General features: G+C 54.8%; 1 protein-coding gene across 1 annotated transcript in view; it reads right to left on the bottom strand.

Moving 5' to 3' along the window:
* Nucleotides 1-26,320, bottom strand: part of DNAH2 (dynein axonemal heavy chain 2) — a 149,087-nt gene extending 122,767 nt beyond the window's left edge. The window contains 8 exon segments of the mRNA XM_065570348.1: nucleotides 6,756-6,947; nucleotides 7,339-7,577; nucleotides 12,368-12,478; nucleotides 13,183-13,411; nucleotides 14,050-14,220; nucleotides 15,409-15,500; nucleotides 23,644-23,779; nucleotides 26,211-26,320. Coding sequence (XP_065426420.1) covers nucleotides 6,756-6,947; nucleotides 7,339-7,577; nucleotides 12,368-12,478; nucleotides 13,183-13,411; nucleotides 14,050-14,220; nucleotides 15,409-15,500; nucleotides 23,644-23,764 — 1,155 coding nt within the window. The 5' untranslated portion in view covers nucleotides 23,765-23,779; nucleotides 26,211-26,320.
* Nucleotides 26,321-26,900: the final 580 nt, after the last annotated feature.

The raw sequence follows: 26,900 nt of genomic DNA, 5'->3' as shown, positions 1-26,900 counted from the left end.
GTACCTCCCGCACAGCTCCCCACATCACGCTCTTGTGCTTTCGGTGTGAGGAGAGTTTGATGCCAGACTGATCACTACACAGCACCTGCTACTTGTCTCAGGCACGGTACGAACCGCTGAGCGCCAAACCGCTCTGTCATGGAAACAGATGGATTTGTCCTGCTGCACCTGAGAGCAGCCGTTGGCTCCAAGTAAATGAAACACCAGTAATTGTCAGGCTGAGATGCAGCCTCCTCTCACAACGACGGCAGGGGGCCAATGCTGCAGGGAGATTATCATCCCAGGCCACGTCCCTAGTCCTGTCAGCACGCGGGGGGAACCACGTGCCACTGCCACGTACCTCCAGGAGGTCTTTGCAGCGCTGAACGAAGGCGTCCACTTGAGCGAAGATGCTCGTCTGGTCCAGGACCCAGCCTTTCCCGGAAAGCCTGTTAGAAGTGCGGAAGGAGAAAAGGTTTGTCGTGCCCCACGGCCGCCTCAGAGGCAGGCACCAAGATGGGGAGTAGATTCTCCTGGGTGGGCTTCTCAGAGGCAGCAGCAGGTCTATCGTCCAGGGCCCTGCAGAAAAGGCAGAGCCGCGCCCTGGGAACAGAAGCCAGTGCCCTGCTGGCACAAGGGATAGGAATGTCACCCAAGTATAGGCGCCGACTCCACGGAAAAAAATTGGTGGGTGCTCAGCCCCCACTGGCAGCTCCCCGCCCTGCCCCCCTGCTCCAGCTCACCTCCGCCTCCTCCGCGAGCGTACCGCCGCGTCCTGCTTCTCCCCTCTCCCTCCCAGCACTTGTGCCACGAAGCAGCTGATTCGTGGGGCGGGAAGGAGGGGGAACAAGGCACGCTGGGGGAAGAGGCGGGGCTGGGGCGGGGATTTGGGGAAGGGATCCAATAGGGGCAGGGAGGGGGCAGAGTTAGGGCAGGGACTTTGGAGATGGGGGTGGGGCCAGGGGCGTTGGGAAAGGGGCGGGGGCACCTACTGGCGCTGGAGAAAGTTGGCGCCTATACACCCAAGAGTTTCCTCACTCACAGACTCTGGGGTCTGGGATGTGACTCCCAGGATTTCGCAAACGGGGGGGGGAGGGATAGCTCAGTGGTTTGAGCACTGGCCTGCTAAAGCCAGGGTGCTGAGTTCAATCCTTGAGGGGGCCCATTTGGGGATTGGTCCTGCTTTGAGCAGGGGGTTGGACTAGATACCTCCTGAGGTCCCTTCCAACCCTGATCTTCTATGAAATGCATGCGATTTGAATTGAGAATCCGCCCCCAAAGGGCACATCAAGCCTGCAGACCCTCTCAAGAGCACCCCACGAAAGAATGGAAGAGCTCACAGCCTTTGAGGTGATGTGACGAACTGGGACTGTTCTTACTGTGGGCTTTGAATGCGGACAGGGGAGTGTGGCTAGGATAGTCTGCATTGGGGGATGGGAGACTGACCAACGGAGAATACCTGAGCATGTAACATGAGAACCCAGGAAGGGGTTAGAGGCCAGGTGACACCTTTGCCCAGGAAACTGAACAAAGGCTGTGGGAGGGGTCGCTGAAGGCAGAGTCTCAGAAGCTGGCTGGTGAGATGGCTGGGAGGCAGAGATGGCTCTGACCTCGAAGGGGGGCTGGGATGCCCTGGAACCCCAAGATGGACGTAACTGAGGGGGGTCCTGTTGTCTGTGCCTGCAAGACCTGTCTTGGACTGTATTCCTGTCGTCTAAATAAACCTTCTGCTTTACTGGCTGGCTGAGAGTCATGGTGAATCGCAGGACGCCGGGGGTGCAAGGCCCTGAGTCTCCCCATACTCCGTGACAACTGGTGGCAGCGGTGGGATGTACTGCACCCCGTGGACGGCGCGTCCTGCAGTAAGTGACTGGGGAGCAGTAAAACGAAGGGGGATCGACGGGGACCAGGTGGGCTGAAGAGTCAGAGAGAGACGGTTCAGGGGGTGATTGACCCCTGGGAGTGTGTGACCAGAGAGGAGGACTGTTGCAGTAACAGGGTCCCCTGGGGGATCGCAGCGAGCGGTCCCGGGGTGGAGGAGTCTGCAGCTCGACCCTGGCAGAGAGGGGGTGACCTGAAGAGGGACTGGCACACTAGGGGTCCCCCGGGAACGGTGGAAAGCGGAGAGCACAGGCGGGCGAGTGGCAGCAGGAGGATGTATGCTAAACGCCTCAAGAGTGACCTCGTGGAGCTGTGCAGGCAGAGGGGGCTGCGCATTGGGAGGTCCACCAAAGAACAGCTCATTGCTCAGCTGGAGGAGAGGGATCGCTTGGATGAACTGAGCCCTGTCCCTAAGAGAAGCCGCTCGGCGGATGCAGCGTGGGCCCCGGGGCCTGACATGGCTGGGAGGGGGCAGACTGCTGTCGAGGACATCCCGAGACCCTGCCTACCTATACCTAGGGGAGGGGTTGGGGGAAGCCCAGTGAATACTGAGGGCACCCTGACCCCAGCGGCCAGCAGGGGATCGTCCCGACGGAGCTTCCCGTCCCGGGAGCGGATGCGACTGGAATGTGTCAGGGAGCTGAGACTGAAAGAGCTCGAGCTCAAGGTAAGGCGGCAAGAACTGAAGCAGGAGCGGGAAGAGAAGGAGAGACAACGTCAGCATGAGCGGGAAGAACGGGAAAAACAGCGTCAGCATGAGGAGAACCAACGTCAGCATGAGCTGGAACTGGCCAGGCTGAGGAGCAATGGGGCCCCAGCTGCGGCGAGCGAGGGGGGACCCAAGACTGCAAAGAGCTTTGATCAGTGCTTGCTGGCCCAGCGTAAGGAGGGGGAAGACATGGATACCTTCCTGACGGCCTTTGAGAATACCTGCGAACTGCTCCAGGTTGACCCTGCAGACAGGCTCCAGTTTCTCATTCCCTCACTGGACCCCACAGCCAGGGAGGTGTACAGCCGACTGAAAGGGGTGGAGACAGGGGACTACGAACTGTACAAAAAGGCCCTGCTCCGCGAGTTTGGGCTGACCCCTGAGATGTACCGGCAAAGGTTCCGGAATCAGCATAAAACCCGTGAGGTCACAAACCTACAACTAGCCAACCGGGCGCAGGGGTATGCCCGCAAGTGGACAGCTGGGGCCCAATCTATGGAGGACCTACTTGACCTAGTCGTACTGGAGCACGTGTATGAGCAGTGACCATCCGACCTGAGGCGATGGTTGATGGACCAAAAGCCAGAGAACCGCAGCACGCAGGCCAGTTGGCCGACGAGTTTGTGAACAGTCAGGCAGGGGATAACAGGGAGGAGTCCCAAAGGAACAGTACCACCACAACGCAGAGAGAGAGTCACCATGGGACCTCCCAGCGAGGAAATAGGGAGAACCCCCACCAAAGGGGAAGATCCAGCATCAGGTCCATCCAACCCACTCGAGGGGACCCACGGGACATGGGCTTCTATCACTGTGACCAGAGAGGCCACATATGGGCCCAGTGCCACAGGCTCAGGGACAGACTGAGCAGACCGAACCCGCATTGGGTTGACTGGGTAGAGACCCAGCCAGACGAGGAGCAGCATTCCCAGGGAAGGGGGGCTGGCAGAGTACCACCTGCTGAGGGGGGAGGAGAGCTCCAGGCCAGCTCCTCTGGGGGACTGGATGCTCCAGACTCAGGGTTTTTGGTTTATACGGTGGGCGCGGGGCGGTCCCTCCGGAGAGAGTACCTTGTTCCCCTGGAGGTGGATGGGAGGAAGGTCAATGGATACTGGGATATGGGCTCAGAGGTGACACTGGTCCGGCCCGAGGTGGTGGCCTCAGATCGGGTGGTGCCCAACACCTACCTGACCCTGATGGGGGTGGGTGGGACCCCATTCAAGGTACCTGTGGCGAGGGTATGCCTGAACTGTGGGGCCAAGGAGGGCCCCAAGGACGTGGGGGTACACCCGTATTTGCCCACTGAGGTGTTCATGGGGGGGGGACCTGGAGGACTGGCCAAGCAACCCCCAGGGTGCCCTGGTTGTGACCCGCAGTCAGCCGGCGAGGGGCACTGCACCCTGACCTTGGGGAGGGTGCCTTGCCCGAGGCGCAGGACCCTAACCTGGTGGGGAGGGAACACCCAGGGACATGGCTCAGGGAGGCTGCGGCTTCAGACCCAGCCGGCGAGAGAGAGCAGGTGGCCATCCCTGTCCCAGCTGCTGAGTTCCAGGCCGAGGTGCAGAAAGATCCCTCCTTGCGGAAGATAAGGGACCTGGCCAACCTCAGCGCGGTACAAACCATGGGGAGAGGTGGCCGGAAAAGGTTCCTGTGGGAGAAGGGGTTCCTGTACCGAGAATGGGCTCCCCCAGGGAAAATGGAGTCAGGGGGGTTCAGGAGGCAGCTGGTGGTACCCCAGAAGTATCGCCGCCAGCTGCTGTACCGGGCCCATGACATTCCCCTCTCAGGGCACCAGGAAACCTGGCATATCCAGCAGAGGCTGCTACGGAGCTTTTACTGGTCTGGGGTCTTTGTTACTGTCCGGCAGTACTGCGGATCCTGTGACCCCTGTCAGAGGGGGAGGAAGGCCTGGGACAAGGGGAAAACAGCTTTAGGACCCTTGCCCAGCATAGAGGAGCCTTTCCAGAGGGTGGCCAAGGTTAAAAGGGGGGCTCTGAACCAAGAGAGCCCAAATCACTGACCTCCAGACTGGAACGCTGGGAGAAGACCCCAACCCAGTTGGCACCCCAGGGGTATTGGGGTGGAAGGGCACAGGCCGCATAAACCTTCCCACATGCGAACTACGAGTGCCATCGAGCACCCCCGACCTAAGGGGGGGGGCGTGAAACTGGAGGGGCCTGGTGTAATTCTCACCAAGGAATGGCAGGGATGCTGGGGCATCCATGGGAACGGGGGTAGATTCGAACTTCCCCGGGTCACTGGTTAAAGTGACCCCGCTCAGTTCGGTCTCGAAGGGGGGAGAGATGTGACGAACTGGGACTGTTCTTACTGTGGGCTTTGAATGCGGACAGGGGAGTGTGGCTAGGATAGTCTGCATTGGGGGATGGGAGACTGACCAACGGAGAATACCTGAGCATGTAACATGAGAACCCAGGAAGGGGTTAGAGGCCAGGTGACACCTTTGCCCAGGAAACTGAACAAAGGCTGTGGGAGGGGTCGCTGAAGGCAGAGTCTCAGAAGCTGGCTGGTGAGATGGCTGGGAGGCAGAGATGGCTCTGACCTCGAAGGGGGGCTGGGATGCCCTGGAACCCCAAGATGGACGTAACTGAGGGGGGTCCTGTTGTCTGTGCCTGCAAGACCTGTCTTGGACTGTATTCCTGTCGTCTAAATAAACCTTCTGCTTTACTGGCTGGCTGAGAGTCATGGTGAATCGCAGGGCGCCGTGGGTGCAAGGCCCTGAGTCCCCCCCATACTCCGTGACAGGTGCCCCAGAATCTCTTCCCACTGACAGGGCTGTAGGAAAACCCCGGGGCCTTATCCTACCCAGGAGCTCTGGGGAGATCACAGACAATGAGAGCAAAGCTCGAGTACCTAATCCCCACTCAGCTGTATTTGCCTGGCTTGCACGCTAATGTCTTTGTCTTATAAAATATTGATCCAGCCCGACAAAGCTGAACCTGAAGCCGACAAGTAACACTTAGGCTTAATTGTCAAGGACCAGGCGCCCACTTAAACCTGACATCCCTAATCATAATGATAGATTCTGGTTTCTACAGCTCAGGAGAAGCAGGGAAGGGAGACTGGAGCCAGTCAGAAGGGGCTGGGGACTGGGACACGGGGCCTTTCCCATCCAGCTCACTGGTTCCACTCATCCCCATCTCCCAGCCACCAAGCGGATTTTTTGTCCCTAGTGGGCTGCAAGTTTCTGACCCACCTTTTGGCAGTCTGGGCAAGGTCCCAAGAACTGAACAGGCCACCCAGACTGACAGCAGGGCTGCAGCAGGGAGGGGGAAGACAATACCCAGGTGGTCCCCACTCTGGGGACATCCGGAGGAGTCGCTAATCTGGGCTCTTTCACGCATTCCCTTTACATCCTTCCGCTGGTTCTGCAGGGCGCAGGCTGTCCCGCTGCCCACCTGTTGTGCATCTGAGCTGCGTACAGGTAACAATCCTTCCAGGCGTTCATACATGAGATACAGTCATGGAGCGACTGTCTGCTGGATACCACGTAACCCTCAAAAATCCGGTCCAGGGAAATGTCTTGGCAACACATCAGGATAATTTTGTTGCTCATCTAAGGAGAAATGATTCAAGGGTCAGCACAGCTCTGCGTGGGCCTCTTAAAGTAAACAAAGACTCTTCCTGGGCAATCATTTTTAGCAATAACGAGTCCAGCTCTCCAAGAAGTTCAATGGCAACACACATCAGAGTGACGGGAAGAAATGATTTGGGGCAGAGGATAATTAACCTGAAGAACTCGCTGCCACCAGATATAACTGAGGCAGGGAGCTTGGCAAAGTTCAAAGCCAGAGGAGACTAAGAATAGTCCCTAGGTGGGCTACATCGCATCCCTGCTCTAACTGGGAGGAGAGACCCCACTCTCCTCCCAGAGCCGGGGAGAGAACCCAGGAGTCCTGACTCCCAGCCCCCCCTGCTCTAACCACTAGCCCCCACTCCCCTTCCCTCCCAGAGCCAGAGAGAGAACCTAGGAGTCCTGACTCCCAGCCTCTGCTCTAACCACTAGACCCCACTCCCCTCCCAGAGCCAGGGAGAGAACCCAGGCGTCCTGGCTCCCAGCCCCCCCTGCTCTAACCACTAGACCCCACTCCCCTGCCACAGCCAGAGATAGAACCCAGGAGTCCTGGCTCCCAGACCCCTCCCCCACTTGCTTTAACCCACTAGCCCCCACCTTTCGGAAGAGGGCTGTGATTCTCTCTCTGGTATTGTAGTATGGGGAGTTGACCCATATGATGCGGACGAGGCTGACGAGGCGGGGCAGCTTGTCAGGGATGTCTTTGGGCCGCAGCGTGGACAGCTCCTGGAACGGCTCTTTCAGGATGGAAAGGAAGCGGAGGTTCGACTGCGCTTGCTCAGACCCGTCCTGCAAAGCAATCACCGAGGGGGAGAGAAAAAGGACTCATCTCACCCGGGTTTCTAGCAGGCGGGCTAATCCTGAGGACCCAGGGCTAGTGGGCTCCAAGTGAAAGCAGGACACTCGGCCTGCAGGGTTCCAAGGCCCAAGTTAGACTCTTGACGTCTTTTCGGTTCCTGCACCGAAGTAAAACTGCATTCCCTCTCCAGGGCTCGAGGGACATCGGCCGAGCTGTGTGCGCAGAGCCCCGGACTGGACCAGAGCAGTGCATGTACAGATGGGGGTTACTGTAGGGATCCCCTCCCTTTCATGAGCCAACATTCAGCACAAGTTTTTACAAAGTGGGACCCGGCTCTGGTCCACTTCTCCCCACTCAGCCGGGCACTGTCTCCACCCCTACCTGTATCTGTCTGGCAAGCCTCTGGAAGGGTGCCACATAGGAGGACTTGGAGAGCACCAGGATGGACTCGATGTGCGTCACTCCCTGCCTGCATAGCTGTTTGCTGATCTCAGACAGGTCGGTGCAGCGGTTCGTCCAGAACTCAATCTCCTCCAACGGCCCCGTGCTCTCCCTGCTCTCCACCGCCTCCTGCGCTCGCAGCACCTCCTTGATCTGCCGCGTCCAGTGGATCATGGAAGCTGGAACAAAGAGTCAGACGAGGCCGAAGGCGTTAGGGGTTTAGCCATCGCTGATTTTAATGGGCGCCAAATAGCTTTCTAGCTCTGGGCTTTAGCACCCAGGACTGTCTGACAGGGTGTGAGAAGTGTTAAGGTTAAGGTTGAGGATTTTCCTTTCTGTTTCTCCGCCCTGGCATGATAGGGACATTCCACTGTGCTGCCGAATAATGGACCCCGGTGGAATGTGGTTTGAGCAAAGGAATGGGGCATCTGGACGCCGGGATTCTGTTTGCAGCTCTGGGCGGGAAACGCGGCCTGGTGATTAGAAACAGGCTAAAATTCAGGACTCCTGCGTTCTAACCCACGTCAGCTCTCTGGCCTCCTGTTTCCCTCTCTGTGAACTGCAGGCGATGATATCTCCCTACTTCAGAGGCGGGTTGTGAAGCTAAATTTTTCATTAGTGTCAAGAATGTGATTCATAAATGCCCAGGGAGCAAAGCTGGGGTGGGGGGTGCTATTCTAGTATCACTGTTGTGATCCAAAACACACTGTAAAACAGATAGAAACTGCCGTAACAAGCTCCTCTTCATCCCAGGTGCAGCTGCAGAAAGCTGAGCAGAGCGGTATCGCAAAGACGAGGGGACCTACGTGGGCGAACCCTAGAGGAGATTTGCTGCACCTCAGGCAGAGAGCCGAAAGGTGCCGGATACGTGAGTGCATCGAACTAGGAAGTAACCCAAGTAACTGACCAGATGGCGGCAGAAGGAAAAAGTTTATTTGAACTCAATTAACTACGCTTGCGGCTTCCCCCCTGTTCCACAGAGTGGAAGCTGCTAATAGTCACAGTGCGCCAGTCGAAGAGTTAGGAGCCCAGGATGAGAGCAGCAATCTCGGCACCAAATTATAGGGGTAAGATAATCACGCAGCCCAGCCATTAGAATAGCCAGGCATCGCTAAGTACTTGATAACATCGAAGATGTAGTCATAATGGAAGCTACCCCCAAGGTGTCCAATTGGATGTTTCACCCAGACACATATTGCCAGGCATAATAGCTGGCCCTGCAAAGATTTTAGTGGGGACAGTGCTGGGTTTTGTGGAACACACAGTCCTTCTCATTATGGGCCATTCATGTCCACTGCATACCCTCCGCATCTCCTTAGCAGTGGGAATTTGTTCATGGTTCAAAAGAAACATGGGCAGGGGACACTTTTCAGGGACATATTTAACTTTTGTAAAAGGTTCTGTCAAATCTCAGATCAAACGTGTTCTTGGGTTTTATAACATTAACATTGCGATGGAATCAATGAGAAATCAACTCCCTCGACCCGAACTCAATTCTTTTGACTAAAAGAAAGACGCAGGGTATCTCGGGACGCACATATCTGCAAATGGGGCCCGCCTTGGCCAGACAAGAAGTCCTGTTCACGTCACTGGCACCGCTTGCATTAGGAACAATAGGGGAATTTAGCCACTGACGAGCCAAATCCAAGCATAGTTTTCGCTTTATTACTTATAATCAAGACATATTGCATAAATAATTCAATCTACAGCTTTTGACTTGTCCTGAGCGATCCATTCAATTGAATTTGTGTATACAGTAACAGAAGACTCAAACCAAGTCCCTCGAGCCCAGTATCCTGTCTCTGACAGTGGCCAAGATCAGATGCTACAAAGGAAGGTACAAAAATCCCTCTAAATAGTCAATTATGGAATAATCTCCCCGTAGAGGATGTTTCGGTGTCCTGAAACATGAGATTGTATAGCTCTTATACATGTTTTATGCTATTTAATGTAACTGTAGAGGGTCTCGTTAGCCATAGAAATGTCAAATCCTTTTGAAATTCAGCAGAACTTAATGGGCCCAACGAGATACTGGGGCAGTGAGTTCCACAGTTGAATTACACATTGGGTTACTGCTCAGTTTCACTGGATGTCTCTTCCCTCAGCACTACAGTGCCGTGAGGCTATAGATACGTTAGACAGGCCAGGTAAAGCACTACATACAGTGTATTTGAGGAAAGCTACACCCCCACCAGATTAACAAATGAGCCTGGCTGGTGTTCCGGCTGCTTGAGGGTTGCTCCGGATAAGGGTGGAGGGACACGGGCTGCGGGAGGGAGGGAGATCAGGGCGAGAAGGGAGCTGATGAGAGCCACGCAGATGAGGAGCTGAATCATTGAACTGCTTTTTCCGGTTTGCATTGGTGGGATACGCAGCCAGTGCTGAGAGAGAATGGTTTTCGTGGGGGATAGAGGGTGTACGTGCTCGCTTTATGTAGCAGCCGCACCATTATAATTAACTTGAAGTTATTAATTATTATTAATTATTTCAATTAGAGTAGTGCCTACAGGCCCCCATCGGGAAGCAGGGTTCCATTGTTCTAGCTGCTGTGTTTTTCTGTGTCGGGTGCAGCACTTGAGCCTGCAAATATTCACACGGGAGTAAATATCCTAACTAAATAAATGGACCACTCGTGTGAATGAAGTGACGCGTGTCAAACTGAACACCCATGGACTTGGGGCTTAGACTGTCATTTCCCGGCTTTCCTCTAGGGCCCTGAGCCAGCAATCTGAGCCGTGCAGAGAGCCCTCTGCGCTCGGGGGTGGGGGGGGGAGCCCCATTCATTTCAATGGGACTCCACACGGGCGTAATGGTAAGCGGATCCGAGTGCAAATGCAGCGCTGGTGCTTAATAAAGCTCGTGCCCCGAGGAGCTCTTGATGCCAACTGGCAGAGGGGTCCATAGGGGTACAGAGCCCCCTGATTTCACCGCAGAATGTCAGGTAAGGTCTCTAACGAAAGTCCGTGCTGCCCTGGCTAGCGTCACCATTGCAAGAGGTATGCACGGCAAATCCATTAGGAGTTCCGTACACGCTGAAAAGGATGTTCTCTGGGTCTTGCAAGTTAAAGGCAGGTTACCCTGCCTGGAGACACATTTCCCCCAGCAGGCAGGAGACACTTATCTCCTAGTGGGGCAGGGAGGCATTGTGTAGCATACAATAGAAGTCGATTTGCATACTGGGTCAAATACTAATGAAGAGCTAATGGAGACTTGAGAAGGAAAGTAAGAGGCAGATGTAAACAGTGGGGGGGGGGGGAGAGACACCCTGTTCTTCAAGTGAAGATCAAAAGGTCTGGTTTAGTACAAAAGGGGTGCAGATAAATCCCCATTGAGGAGGTCAACTAACCATGGGTTTACTTCAGGAGGCTTGGCTGAAAATTCTAGGAAGAGGGCTTGGGGAAGCTACTCTCTAGGAAACCAGGGAATTGTGACGAAGTGGGACTGTTCTTAATGTTCTCTCTGAATACTGTGTGGGTGCCTCAGTTTCCTCTATGCAGTTCTTAAATATCTAGGTGGTGGGATAAGGGGGTGTGATTGTTGCAGAGCCCGAGAGGGCCTGTGCGATGGTGTCTGCACAGAGAATGTCTCCTGGCCACTGATGGCCTGAGCCCCTCCTCTGCAAAGGTGCCAACTGAAGGTGTTGGAGAACAAGGAGTTCAGGTGACCTCCTGGCCCGGGAAAGAAACCAAGGCAGAAGAGAGGCTGGAGCCTTACAGTTTGGAGCTGGCTGGGGAAGGGGAGGGAAGCCCAGACTGGGATCCCTGGCCCCCAAGATGGACCTGACTGAGGGGTCCTGTTGTCTGTACCTGCAAGCTCTGTTTTGGACCGTGTTCCTGTCGTCTAATAAACCTTCTGCCTTACTGGCCGGCTGAGAGTCATGTTAAATCGCAGGAAGCCGGGGGTGCAGGGCCTCGTCTCCCCCACACTTCTTGACAGGAATATCTTGGGAATTAAAGGTATGCACTAAAAACTGTGCTATGGTTTTGTTGTATATGTAACCATTTGTTTCCAGCATCCTTGCTTTCTCTCATTTGCATCTCTGTTCTTTGATCATAAACTAATTCTTGCTTTCACTATAAACATATCTGAGTGGTGTACGTGAAGCAACTTGGCGATCTGACGTTGAATCTCCCAGACTGGTGTGCGCGAGTCCTTTAGGAGTAGCACACCTGAGAGCTGGTGAGCGTTCGGTGAATGGGTGCTGGGCACTCCACAGCGATGCCTACTGCTAACCTGTGCAGAGAAAGCAAGGCAGGCGGGGGCCCAGAAGGTGGAACGATCAAAGGCATTTGATGGTCTGTCTCCTGCTCTCTTTGGGTGATCCTTTTTGAGTGCTCCCCAATTTTTCTAGCGTTACTAACCCTTCCCCCCACAAAGTTCTGGCTGGGGACTAGTCAGGCATCCCTTTGCCACAAGTCAATACCAGAAAAGTTATTTTAACTGCACCAGTCATGAGCGCTTTCCCCTCCCACTCGGAACCCACATGGCAAGGCCTGGACTGACCCTGCCCAGCCTAACATCCTCCAAGGTCATGAAATCAAGGCCCACTTTATGCCCTGATCCCTGGGAGAGGCACCTGAGTACAGTGCAGCGAGTCTGTCCCCAGGTTCTGGGGAATGCAGAGTCCCGCCACGGAGCCGCTCCAGCTGGTCTCGCCTCTGCCTAAAACTTTTTACTGCCTGGTGGCCGCCAGCTCCTTGAAGACTATCTAAAGTGAAAGCAATAACCCTGCCAAAGGATCCTCCGTGCTTCGCCGAGCCGCTCAGAGATTGGGAATGATGGATGCAGCTCATATGCTGCTGGAGGTTAATTCACTTAGACTCCGCGCACTGCGATTCTCACCGGCTCCTCTGTGGAGTTTATCCCGCCACCCAGCCCCTTTCCCATTACATTGATCCCGTTATTGCTCCCCTCTCCCAGGCCAGGCAGCACGACGGCCCCCCGAGAGCCAGGCTGGGGAGTTACTCACTTTCCAGTCTCTGAACCAGTGCTTTGTCCTTCACTACCACTTCAGGCTTCATGCTCAGGGCTTCAATGGGGATGTAGAGCACCGTGCGGCCCTTCATTTTCGAACGGGTATCTGGAGAAGGGAGAGACAGATGAAGTGCTGGGACACAATCAAACCCTCTCTCTGGGTCCTCTCTCCTGCATTGGCTTTGGGGCTGGGGGGCAGAAGAGGGTTTATTTTCTCAGAGGAATCGGAGAATGGCACATGGGTCCTTTCACCTCTAGGGACCAGCTCCAATCAGGGAACGCTGGCTGGCTCAAAGAGGGTCAGTGAATGGGATACGAAGCCTTTCACCACTAAGGACCAACTCCACCCTGGCCCTCGGTCAGTGGTGACAAAGATGAAGCGGGTGAGGTAGGACCCTCGGCTCTGTGGAGCTCAAAGGCTTGTCTCAGAAACTGGTCCAACAAAAGATATTACTTCACCCACCTTGTGTCTCTCATATGCTGGGACCAACACACACTGCAAACAACAGTGGTGCCAAACTCATTCTCCTCTGAAGGCCGGAAATCATAGAATATCAGGGTTGGAAGGGACCTCAGGAGGTATCTAGTCCAACCCCCTGCTCAAAGCAGGACCAATCCCCAACTAAATCATTAATGGCACTGTGCAAAATCCTGCTGAGCACCCCATTTTCTACTGGGGACATCACTGGAGTCTCCGGAATAGGAGAGCCCAGAGCAAGCCAACAAGTGTGTAACAAGAAATTGGCCATCCTGGTGGAGAGAACCAGCACTGCGAGGCAGCTCAGAGCGAAAGGGCATCGCTCACTCTACCTGTGAGAGAGGTCATGAAGTGGTATATTTCCGAGAAGAATTCGTTCTTGATGCTCTCGGGCCAATTGGTGTTGTGGAAGAGGCGGGGGAGGAAGACGCTATTGAGAATTCGCACAAGGGAATCAATGTAGGGTCTCCGGACGGTGCCAAATTGCACTGTCTTCTGGAAATTCTCGGCGGTGATCTCGGCATTCTCATGGCGGATGAAGTAGGTGAGCTGTTTCTGCTCCTGTGATGAACAACCAATGACAGGGTGAGGTTAATTAGCAGCAGGCTTTGCTGTATCTATGGGGAATGTATCTATGGGGAATGCATCTATGGGGAACGCGTCTTGTCCCCACACCCAACACGCAGAGTTAAAGCAATGGGCCGTAGGTTTGAAACATAATCAGAGCAAGGAAATGATAGTTATGAACAAGATACGACAGGGATGAGCTGGCCTGGCTTCTGCACCTCTCTTACCTGTTAGAATTCCCTGAGCATCTCAGCCAACGAGTGAATAAAGGAGAACGGGCTGACATCATGTATTTAGCATTTCAAAAAGCTTTAGGCAAAACCCATCCCAAAAGGCTTTTAAGGAAACTAAGGCCCGGAGCCTGCAAACATTTATACGCGAGCTTAATTTTATGAATGTGATGAGCATGCCATGGAAGGCACCATGCTGAACCACCAGGTTCCCCTCAACATCCCCTGCAGCACAGCACCTCCTAGTGCTGGGGCATTAGGATCAGCAATAACTCATAGGGGAGAACTAGTCCCAAACCTGGTTAGCTCACGAGGCCAATAGGATGACAGCACAAACTGATATGACTGCAGCCCCTCCACGGGAACTCCTGTAGGATCTAGGCAGCATGGTGCCAGACAAACCTGATGTGGCATATTCTGCTCAACCTTCAGTCCGGCAAACTCATCTATGTAGACGACGAGCAATTGCTTACTGACATCCTTCAGAAAGAGATCCAGGGTTGCAGCATGCTCTTCTGTCCACATGTCATCCCTTAGGCCACTCAGGACCACCCGGCTTCGGATGCAGGGTTTCTGGGGAAAGAGGACAGGACAGTGACAGCCTTAGCAAAGCCAAGGAGAGATGAGGCAGTGGTTTCTGTGAGGTGGACACCAGCTTCTCTCTGAACTGGACTGAAACATACAGACACGGCCTTCCCATTTCACAGAGCGGGCCTGAGAATGGCCATCAAATGGGAGTGGATTCTCCTCCGCACCAACCTGCACTGCATTGGGAATGGATACCAGAAAGTGAAAGCCTCCTGATCTCATTACAAATCCTCATTAGCCAATCACTGTCCCCTGAGGCCCCGCAGGAATGTATAGGAGAGGATAATTTGTCAAAGTAGTTGAAGGACAATCAAAGCTTCCATAGCTTTCTGGGCTAGGCTGTTAGGCAACCTGATCCCTGCTGGGGAGGAGAAGGTAAGAGACAATAAAGAGCCGAAATGTAAGGAATGAAAGCAGCAAATTCTGAGCTGGGCAGAGCAGCTGTTTGGGTTTGGAAGGGTTTTTTTAGAACAGACATTAAGCCTTGTCTCCATTTCTCATTCTCAGGAACGTCGAAAGAAAACCTGGAAATTAGGATCAAATTGAGGTAACATCTGGCACGAAAGTTTAGAGCCAGATGTACCTGCATTAATGTGACAAAACTCGATTCTGTGCCACCCTCCTTCCTTCTATCCTTTCTGTTCGGGGCTCTGAGTGAGGAGCCATCGGGGCTGGGAGGCGCCTGATGGCAGGTGAGAACACAGTTCAGAAACAGCATCGCATCCAATCCCTCCGTGTGACTGATCGGAGAGGGGAGGATGGATTAATGGTCACTGCCAGTAATCATCATCAGAATCACTTACGGGGCCATCGAATCTGGAAGAGCTTTGCAGCGTGAAATGCAACACTTGGAAGGGGGAACGAGGCAGCCATTTCACCGTTCCACAGGGAGTTTGAAACAGAAAATGAAGGTGGATTCCACATCCAACTGCAGTGGCAGCAGGGAATTGAGAGCGGGAAAATGGGATCACCTGAGCTGGAAGCTGGCCAGAACATCAAGATAACATATTAGTCGTTCCACGTATAGGAAAGTCTTGTATTTGATGGCCGTCCTTTCTCAGCCCAGCCCCATCATGCAGGCTGCATCATCCTTTCGTGATATTACGGAAAGGGAATGTCATATGCATGGGTGACACAATGGCCCACAAAGCACATCGGGGCCCTCTGACCTACCAGATCCACCTCTTTTTCCTCTGGGATGGTGACTGCAACCACGTCTGCCTCACCTTCTCCCCCGCCATCGCAAGGTCCAAGAGGACTGCCTCCTTGGAGAAGACAAAATGTAAAGACACAAAAAATAAGGGGCTCTTCTCTGAGCCTTGACACTTTCCCCCTCCTTTAATGACTAGTGAGTTTAGCACTGGTGGAAGGTGTCAACTCAACAGCCCCTGGAGAATGAATCATAGAAATGTAGGACTGGAAGAGACCTCAGTAGGTCATCTAAGTCCAGTCCTCTGCATTATTCTAGACCACCCTGACACGTGGTTGTCTAACCTGTTCTTAAAAACCTCCAGATAGAGATTCCACAACCTCCCTAGGTAATTTGTTTCAGTGCTTAATTAGGAAAAATTTCCTAACTGGAAGGGTAATCTCCCTTGCTTTAACCCATTACTTAATTGTCCTGTCCTCAGTGGATAAGGAGAACAATTTATCACCCTCGTCTTTATAACCACCCAAGACCCCTCTCAGTCTTCTCTTCTCCAGACTAAACAAACCTGATTTTTTCACTCTTTCCTCATAGGTCATGTTTTCTAGACCTTTCATCATTTTTGTTGCTCTCCTCTGGACTTTCTCCAATCTTTCCCAAAGTTTGGACACTGTACTACAGCTGAGGCCTTATCAGTGCTGACTACCGTGGAAGAATTACTTCTCACCCCTTGCTTACAATACTCCTGCTAATACATCCCAGAACGAGGTTTGCTTTTTTTTGCAACAGTATTACCTGGCTGACTCATATTTAGCTTGTGATCACCTATAGCCCCTAGGACAGGGGTGGCCAACCTGAGCCTGAGAAGGAGCCAGAATTTACCAATGTACATTGCCAAAGAGCCACAGTAATACATCAGCAGCCCCCCCATCCGCTCCCCCACCCCCTCCCAGCGCCTCCCACCCACCGGCAGCCCCGCGATCAGCACCTCTCCCTCCCTCCCGATCAGCTGTTTTGCGGCGTGCAGGAGGCTCTGGTGGGGGGAGGAGCAAAGGCACGGCAGGCTGAGGGGAGGGAGCGGGAAGGGGTGGAGTGGGGGCAAGGCCTGTGGTAGAGCCAGGGGTTGAGCACATTGGAAAGATGGCACCTATAGCTCCAGCCCCGGAGTCGATGCCTATACAAGAAGCCACATATTAACTTCTGAAGAGCCGCATGCGGCTCCGAAGCCACAGGTTGGCCATCCCTGGCCAACATCCTTTTCCGCAGTACTCCTTCCTAGGCAGTCATTTCCCCTTTTGTATTTGTGCAATTGATTGTTCCTTCCTAAGTGGAGTACTTTGCATTTGTCCTTACTGAATTTCATCCTATTTATTTCAGACCATGTCTCCAGTTTGTCCAGATCATTTTGAATTCTAATTCTGTCCTCCAAAGCGTCTGCAACCCCTCCCAGCTGGGTATCATCCACAAACCTTATAAGTGTCCTCTGTGCCACTCCCAAATCATTTATAAAGACATTGAACAAAAGACCCAGGACAGATCCACGCAGGACCCCACTTGATTTCCCCGGCCAGCTTGACTGTGAACCGTTGATAACTACTTTCTGAGTATAGTTTTCCACCAGTTGTTCACCTACCTTGCAGTAGGTTCATCTAGGCTATATTTCCCTAGTTTGCAAAGTCATGAGACTCAAAAACCTTACTAAAGCCAAGCTGCAGCGCATCTCCTGCTCTCCCACATTCACAAGGCTTTTCACCCAGTCCAAGAAAGATATTCTCTCTGTGTATCCCCAGAACTGGAGGCAAGGGACGCTTATGTCCCCTCTCCAAAGAGCTTTACTGTGAAGGGGCCAATGAGGACATCTATTAGTGCTAGTTGCTATGAGGTTTTACCCGTGTGGCTGGTACTAGGAACTGGACTCAAACTCCTACATAATTACACACAGGGACCCCGGAATCATAGAATATCAGGGTTGGAAGGGACCTCAGGAGGTATCTAGTCCAACCCCTTGCTCAAAGCAGGACCAATCCCCAACTACATCATCCCAGCCAGGGCTTTGTAAAGCCAGGCCTTAAAAACCTCTAAGGAAGGAGATTCCACCACCTCCCTAGGTAACCCATTGCAGTGCTTCACCACCCTCCTAGTGAAAAAGATTTTCCTAATATCCAACCTGCACCTCCCCCACTGCAACTTGAGACCATTACTCCTTGTTCTGTCCTCTGGTACCACTGAGAACAGTCTAGATTCAGATCCAGATCTAGATCCAGAATGGCTGCCAGATGGGAGCACTCAGTCACCACTGAGCCACCTTGGAAGTGGTGCCTTTGAGCTGAAAGCCTCGGTATCCTATTCCCTGATCTTGTGAAGCAACCCATCCACCCTAACCTGAGGCCAAACTGGAACCAGCGCCCTCAATATGAAAGACCCAGTGTCCCATTCCCTGAGCCAGCCAGCCAGTCCCCATCAACCAGAAGCCAAATTGGAACTGGTGCCCTAGGTATGAAAGTCCCCATTATCCCATTCCCCAAACCCCTGAGCACAACAAAACAGCTTCATTAGTAATCGACTATTCCATTGTCGCGGCACATGGAAAGAGAGAGGAGGAAAAGGAAATGGGGCTGTAAGAAGAGATGAAGGCTCATGGATTTTGGAGCACTTTGTGATGAGGGTTCCTAAAGCACCGTGAGCCTCCCTCGAGCCGAGTGACAAGGCTGCCTCCTGAGCCTTTCTAACACATTAGGTTACGGAAGCGTGACGTACAGCTAAATGTTTCTGTTCCTGAACGTCGGCACTACGAATGCGACACCCTGTAAACCCAGCAGAGAGGGACCTCGGGGACACTTACAATGTTGTCATGAAGCGTGACAAATTAACCGTCAAGCTGAAACAGAAACGCTTGAATATCAACTCTTTAAATTAACTGTCCCCCACTACCACCCCCTGCTCCTCAAATCAAACGCAGTGGGACACGCCACTGCCCATAACGAGCCATCATTTGTGTTTCAATTACACCAGCATCCAGAGTGAGGCACCCTCTGCTCAGAGCGAGGGAATGAAGAACAGTCGCCTTCTGATTGGCCACGAATACTTTTCCTTTATATGAAACTGTTAACAAGTGAATTTATGGGTTGGTGAAAGGTGCCAGCTTGGCCTTCCCCGGACATGGAGTCCTTCATTTATCACCAAAGCGGGTATGGCAGCAGAGTAAACTTCTCCCCCCAGTTCGTACACTGTCCACAGCAGTGTGCCGCAGCCAGGGGAATCCTTGTAGGGGAAGACAAGAGTTAGTCTACCTGGGCTAGATTTTAAAGGTATTTGGGCGCCTAACTCCCACTGATTTAAAATCGGTGCCTATAACCCATTTGGCCTTTGCGTCTCCGCCGGGCTGCCAGCACCGGAGCAGACGGTGGTGATAATCTTAATGTGGAACTGACCTGAATTCATTTCACAAGTGGGCAATCGAATGGCATCAGGTGGGTATGAATTCCACCCACGCCAGTTCTACACCCATGACCCAGAGGTGGAAGAGACCAAGCTCCACCTCGTCCCCGCCATGAGCTAGCGATCCCCACCCTTTAGCATTTTGTGATCATGTTTAAAAGTTGCTTTGGAATTTCTCTCCATTTGAATTCACAGCTAAAAAACCAGCCAGCTAGAATCCAACAGAGCGATGTAGCAATCTGCTCGCTCAAACAGACCCACCCGAGGTTCTGCATTTCTAGAGCATGTGCCCTAGTCACAGAATCAGGGAAGTGAGAGATGGAAAGCTATCTTGCCCAGATCCAGCACAGAGCACCCCAAAACTCGGGCATTTAAGGTCTCGTCTAGGAGACCCCCGCACAAGGTGTCCTTGTAGCAAACCTGTAATCATCTACGGATCAGGTCTGAAATCTCTAGGGACTCAAATCCTAGGAAGGTTGTTTGCTCCCTCCACATTTTGGAGCCCAGGCAAGGTCTTGTTTGCTTTGCATGAGTATTAATGATCCAGGGGGGTGCTTTCTGTAAGAGTCAGAATTTGCCTCAGCTAAAATGTCCTTTCCCCTCACTCCTCTCTGCTGCGCTCTACTTCAGAAGTGGCTGCAGTTCACCAGGGAAATTAAATCCAAAGGGGAGCAAAATCCACACCTAGACATCATCACTCCCAGTGCTAATTAACAACTTCCAGGGGCATAAATACCCCACCCAAAGCAGAAAAAAAACAAGACTAGAGCAAAACTTAAAACACCACTAGAGACATCCAAAACAATGAGTTAGACCAGTGGTCCCCAACTTTTTTCGTCTAGTGGGTGCCAGACGAGCCACGGAGGACCGTGGCGGCGGATGAGCATCCGCCGAAATGCCGCCGACAAGCGGCAACATCAATAAGCGGCGCCACCAAAATGCCGCCAATTTTCGGTGGCATTTCGGCAGCAATGCCTCTGGATGACGCTGCATCTCGGTGGCATTTCGGCGGATGCTCGTCCGCCGGCCAGTACATGGGCGCACTTAGACGCCCCAGCGGGTGCCATGGCGCCCGCGGGCACCGCACTGGGGACCCCTGAGTTAGACTGCTTCAGGCCTATTGCACTAGCAGATACTTCACTACAGTAACACATCCAAAGCTGAGGCTGATTCTCAACAAATACAGAATCAGTGACCATAAACGAGATGTGGAAACCGGGCGCCACGGTTCCAAGCTAGAGAGAAGTGCCGGTGCCAGCCAGCGTGACACAGGAGGAGAGACTGAGACAGAGAGACTTCCTACTGCGGTGTCTGAAATAAGAGGGAGTACCAGAGAAATGTCCTCAAACTATCAGGAATCACACAAGCCTTTTCATCCCAAAGCTGAGGGAGAGTCTCCTTTCACGCAAGTGCTCGGGCCCTGAGCTTCTGGAGCAGGAGGAACTATGGGCCAGGGCGAGACTGTCCGCAGCCGACTAGCCCATCCTGCTGCAACTATACTGCTACTCTTCGCAAGCCAACTCAAGTAACGCTAGCTTGGGTATGCCGCCCCGTGCCGCCATCGCCCCTCCCGACTGCTGTGCACTCCCTGAGTTCTAGATCTGCCTCTGCTGTGCGGCTCTGAGCCGCCCCCGTGCCCAGCGCAGGACCTCCTGGCTGTCACTAGCCATCACCTGTTCAAATCCAGGCGCCTCTAATACTCACAGCCCCATTTTAGAAATTCGGACCCCGATCTTCAGAGGGGCTGAGAATCCCCAGCTCCTAACGGTGCCAGCGGGCGTTGGGGGTGCTCTGCAGCTCGGAAAATCAGGCCCAGGGTGTCCCAATATAAGAACCCAAAAAAACAAGTGGCCACCTCTAAAGGGATTCATTACCGTGAACGGCTAGCTAGACAAGGTGGGTGAGGCAATATTAGACCAACTTCCATTGGTGGGAGCGACCTGGGACAGACATGGCTACAAAGCTGGCAAGAGAAAGACAGACAGGCCAGGGGAGACAGCTGCCAACAGGGGAGGTCTGGTTTACATCTGGCCCTGATGACTCAGAGTACGTCAAGGGGGACCAGCAGGCGGTCACGCCATGCCTGGGTGCTGGTGTTACAGACCTAATCTTTGCTCCCTTTCATCTTGTCTTCTGTTTCATGCTCCCTTGTCCCTAATCAAACCCTCTGCACTTGCTGACTGAAACCCTTCCGCGGCTTCACCTCCCAGGGAGCAGGCCCATGGAAGTGCTTCCCAATTCAGCCAGCGTTCAGCCGCCTGACAGGGGATGTCATTTCACTGACTGTCGCAGCAGATTGGATTGGAGCAGAAGCTCTGAGCAGAGCTGGCTTCGTGCACGTTACATTAGGCAGCGATGATCACTGGAACGTAAGAGCTAGCGTGAGCTCCGAAGAGCTGCTGCTGGAAATCCGGGTGGGTTACTGTGGTAACACACTGAAGGGAAACAATTTGAGGGGGAGGGGGGGCTCACAGACCTGGTTAAGATAAACATCTCCAGCTAGGAGTTTTAAATGATAAGTCTGAAGAAAGGAATGATTGAAAAGACAGCATAGATCGGGAGTCCAAGACTGAGAGACAGCTTTTCACCTCTAGCGCATCAGTTCCAGTATTGTCTCTCACATGGGGGGACCAGCTGGTTTATGGGGGGCAAGGAATGGGATATAGGGCCTTTCACCTCTAGGACACTGGTTCTGATCCAGCCCCACATGGGGAGCGCGGGCTGGCTCTTGGGAGGCAGGGAACAGGACACGGGGCCTTTCACCTCTAGAGCAGTGACTGCATCTGGCACCATGTCCGAGATGATTGGTTAGTTTAGGGCAGGGTCCCCGACGCGGTGCCCGCAGGCGCCATGGCGCCCGCTGGGGCATCCATGTGCGCCCGCCTACTGGCCGCCGGACAAGCAGCCGCCGAAAAGCGGCAACGTCAAGAAGCGCTTCCGCCGAAATGCCGCCGATTTTCGCCAGCGACGCCTCTTGATGACGCTGCTTCTCGGCGGCATTTTGATGGCGATGCCTCTTGGCGTTGCCGCTTCACGGTGGCATTTCGGCAGCTGCTTGTCCAGCGGCCACGGTCCTCGGCGGGTAGTCGTCCAGCACCCGCCCCATGGAAAAGGTTGGGGACCACTGGTTTAGGGAGTGGGATGAAGAGCCTTCCACAGCTACAACCGCAGTTGTAATCCAGACCCAAGTTTTTTACAAAAAAAACCCCAAATATTAAAACAATTGGAACGGCAGCTGGGGCTGGAGGGTGCCCATGAACAAGACTAGCAGATGTCTTCACCTTGCCTGTATCTTTAATAGGGCAAAGGGGCGGGCTGCACTTCACTCCCTATACCAGGAGGCCAGGAAGGGAACACTGGGTTTGATTTAACAAGGTGAGGCCTACACTTGACATTTTTATGTCCGGTGTAACTTCCCACCCTTTCAGCTCCAGCAGTGCGTAGAAAGGACCCAGATTGCTGCCTGGGTTTCAGCCAGCATCTCCTGTGGACCTGTAGTTACACCACCGCACTAGGACCCACGAGACCTGGCTTCTATTCCTGGCTCTGCCCGAGATCTGATGTATAGCCGTGGGCAAGCTCCCGTGCCTCTGTTTCATTCTCGCTCTTTGTCTAGCGAGACTGTTAGCTCCGCGACGGGGACTATCCCTCACCCGGTGTTTATACGATGCAGCACTGCAGGTGCGACTGTCGTCATAATAGACTTGCTGAGAGCAGGTTAGCTCAGCGGTTTGCCACTTTTTTTCATTTGCGGGACCCTGAACATTTTGGAATGGAGGTGCGGCCCCCTTTGGACATGATAGACAGTCTGCGGATCCCCCATGGACCACAGGTTGAAAACCATTGTTCTATGGGAACAACAACCTTTCGTGGATCCCTTAGATATAGTCTGTGGATTCCCCCGTGGACCACAGGTTGAAAACCACTGGGTGAGATGAATTTTATGGTGACTAAAATGCCCAAACCCTGTCCAGAACAATGTTGACACAAGAATAAAAGGGAGAAAGAAAGGAATCTAGGCTGGAAATGAGAAGGTTTCTAACTCTAACCTGACCTTCCTCCTGTGGTTTCCTCATCCGGAGTGGGCCGGATTTTGAAAGATCTATCTCCTAGCAGGGTCTAGGTGCCTAGGCTTAGCACAACCCAGATCTGAGATTCTCACGGTGCCGGGAGGTTCTGGAACAGCCCCCCAGTAGGAATAGTGGGGGCAAACAACCGAACTACACCTCTACCCTGATATAACGCGTCCCAATATAACACAAATTCAGATATAACGCGGTAAAGCAATGCTCCGGGAGGAGGTGGGGCTGCGCACTCCAGTGGATCAAAGCAAGTTCGATATAACCCGGTTTCACCTATGACGCGGTAAGATTTTTTGGCTCCTGAGTACAGCGTTATATCGAGGTAGAGGTGTAGTTTGAAGCTGGAGCATGATAAGTTTAAACGGGCTATGACAGGGTGAACTGGGACTGGACTCCATGACCCAGGAGGACCTTGTCAGTCCTATGTACAATGGTGGAGCTGCAACAGTCAGAACACTGGCGGGGAATTTGAAGGGCCTGCAGCTCTCATTGACTTCAGCTCAGCACTTGAAAACCAGGCCCGAATAGTGTAGACAAGGCCCAAGAGGCTGCAGTCTGGCCAAATGTCTGGTTACTGACATGACCTTTGCACCCGGGTTTGGTACAAATGAGGGTCAATAGAGCTAGTGGCCGGATTTGCCGAGGTGCTGAGCACTTATGACTCCCAGGAAGCCACGGGGTGCGCAGAGAGTTGGATCATCGGCGCAGCAGGCAGCGCTAGTGAAGGGTTTGGGGAAATACCAGTCTCCTCCGGGGGCGGTGCCAGCAGACCCACTTCACTATCCGATACCAAGGAGGGTCTCCGCGCAGCACTTTTGCGCTGCTTTTTGTCACCGGGCGCGCCGCGGCGGCGAGCACTCATCGTTCACCAAAGGCGCTGTGAAAAAAACCAAACCTGTATTTAGGAAACTGACTGCATAACCGGAAGGGAAAACAGTTGAACAGAGCAGATGGGACAGAGAGTCAAAGTCCTATTCCCAGCTCTGGGAGGGGAGTGGGATCTAGGGGGTTAGAGCGGGGGGGCTGGGAGTCAGGGCTCCTGGGTTCTCTCCCTGATTCTAGGAGGGGAGTGGGGTTCCCCTGCCCCTCCCGCACCTGCAGCTCCCCTCCCACACAGCTATCCCCACCTGCCCCTTCACAACTGCCCCTCCCCCATAGCTGCCCTTCCCACTTCTCTGCCCCTCCCCTCACCTGCCCACCTCTCCCCCAGCTGCCCTTTCCACCTGCCCCTTCCCCCACCTACTCCCTCCCTCTGCAACCTGCCCCTCAACTCACCTCCACACCCACCCCTCCCACTTCCCACCTGCCCCTGCTCCCACAGCTACTCCCCTCACCTGCCCCCTCTCCTCCCCTCACTCCTCCGCCATGCCTCCCCCACCCCTTCACATGTGCCCCTTCCCTCACCTGCCCCCTCCCCACAGCTATCTCTCCCACCTGCCCCTCCCCTCACCTGCTCCCTCCCCCAGATTCCTCCTCTGTCAACCTAACCCCTCCCCTCACTCCCCCCACACACTTCCCACTCCCCTTTCCACCTGCCCCTTCCCTCACCTCACCTGTCCCCTCCCCCAGCTACCCTTCCCACCTGTCCCTTCCTTCCTCTGCCCTCTCCCCCAGCTGCCTCCTCCTTCAACCTGCCCCTCCCCTCACCCTCCCCTTCACATCTGCCCCTTCCTTCACCTGCCAACCTCTCACTCAGCTGCCCTTTCCACCTACCCTGTTCCCCACCTACTCCCTCCCTCTACAACCTGCCCCTCAACTCACCTCCACACCCACCCCTCCCACTTCCCACCTGCCCCTGCTCCCACAGCTATCCCTCCCACCTGCCCCTTCCTTCCCTTGCCCTCTTCCCAGCTACCCCCTCCTTCAACCTGCCCCTCCCCTCCCCTCACTCCTCCACCATGCCTCTCCCACCCCTTCACATCTGTCCCTTCCCTCACCTGCCCCCTCCCCCAGCTACCCCCTCCTTCAACCTGCCCCTTCCCTCCCCTCCCCCCTCCACCATGCCTCCCCCACCCCTTCACATCTGTCCCTTCCCTCACCTGCCCTCTCCCTCACAGCTACCCTTTCCACCTGCCCCTTCCCTCCCCTGCCCTCTCCCCCAGCTGCCCCCTCCTTCAACCTGCCCCCTCTACCACACACTTCCCCCTCCCCTTCACATCTGCCCCCCTCACCTGTCCCCTCCCACACAGCTGCCCTTCCCACCTGCCCCTCCCCTCACCTGCTCTACCCCAGCTGCCCCCTCCTTCAACCTGCCCCTCCCCTCACTCCCCCCACACTTCTCCCACCTCTTCACATCTGCACCTCACCTGCCCCCTCCCCCACAGCTACCTCTCCCACCTGCCCCTTCCCTCCCCTGCCCTCTCCCCCGCACACTTCCCCCTCCCCTTCACATCTGCCCCCCCACCTGTCCCCTCCCCAACTGCCCCCTCCCCTCACTCCCCCCACACACTTCCCCCTCCCCTTCCCACCTGCCCCTCCCCTCACCTGTTCCCTACCCGAGCTGCCCCCTCCTTCAACCTGCCCCTTCCCTCACTCCCCCCACACTTCTCCCACCCCTTCACATCTGCCCCTCACCTGCCCCCTCCCCCACAGCTACCTCTCCCACCTGCCCCTTCCATCCCCTGCCCTCTCCCCCACACACTTCCCCCTCCCCTTCACATCTGCCCCCCCTCACCTGTCCCCTCCCCAACTGCCCCCTCCCCTCACTCCCCCCACACACTTCCCCCTCCCCTTCCCACCTGCCCCTCCCCTCACCTGTTCCCTACCCGAGCTGCCCCCTCCTTCAACCGGACCCTTCCCTCACTCCCCCTCACACTTCTCCCACCCCTTCACATCTGCCCCTCACCTGCCCCCTCCCCCACAGCTACCTCTCCCACCTGCCCCTTCCATCCCCTGCCCTCTCCCCCACACACTTCCCCCTCCCCTTCCCACCTGCCCCTTCCCTCCCCTGCCCTCTCCCCCAGCTACCCCCTCCTTCAACCTGCCCCCTCTCCCACACACTTCCCCCTCCCCTTCACATCTGCCCCCCGCACCTGCCCCCTCCCACACAGCTGCCCTTCCCACCTGCCCCTTCCCTCCCCTGCCCCCTCTCCCACACACTTCCCCCTCCCCTTCACATCTGCCCCCCGCACCTGCCCCCTCCCACACAGCTGCCCTTCCCACCTGCCCCTCCCCTCACCTGCTCCCTACCCCACCTGCCCCCTCCTTCAACCTGCCCCTCCCCTCACTCCCCCCACACACTTCCCCCTCCCCTTCACATCTGCCCCTCACCTGCCCCCTCCCCCCACCTCACTCCTACCCCACCTCACCCCTGCCCCGCACGCGCCGCTCCGACTCGCCCCTCGGGCCCCTCCCACCCGCAGTGTCTCCCCGGGCAACCGAGCAACGGACGCTGCGGGGAAGAGCGCGAGCCGGGGCGGGAGCCAATCAGGAGAGGGCCGGGGGAAGGAGCGCGCGCCGCTTGAGTGGCGGTTGGGGCGAGGGGAGGAAAGCGCGCGCCGCTTGAGTGACAGTTGGTGAGGAGGAGCGAATGGGATGGGAAGCCGCCCTGTCAATCCTACCGAGAGAGGCGCCTGATTGGAGAACCAGGAGTAGAGCGGCGGGAGCAGAAGGGATGGGTGGGACTAGGAAAAACTAGTCAATCTTGCCCAGGAAGGAAGCTGATTGGCGGGATGGGGGAAAGGGGTGGGAAGAAGGAAAGTGACACCTCAAATTCCCTGAGGAGGAATTCAATCCTCCCCCCCCACACCCCTCAAAGTCTGGATAACAGCTCCCATCATGCAGCGGGAGTGGGATGCCTATGAGAGCTTGGCAATAGTCCCAGAATGCATTGCACCGATGGAACAGGAGCAGAGCTGTACCTGAATGTGAGCGAAGGTCCCAGAATGCATTGCTCCACACACTACGAGGTGCAACCCCGGAGCGAAGGTCCCAGAATGCATTGCTCCACACACTATGAGCCGCAGGCCCAAAGCAGAGCTCCCAGAATTCATTGCTAC

This window comes from Chrysemys picta, chromosome 16, assembly GCF_011386835.1.
Source record: "Chrysemys picta bellii isolate R12L10 chromosome 16, ASM1138683v2, whole genome shotgun sequence".
NCBI classification, from domain to species: Eukaryota; Metazoa; Chordata; order Testudines; family Emydidae; genus Chrysemys; species Chrysemys picta.
This window is presented reverse-complemented; position numbering and strand designations above follow the sequence as displayed.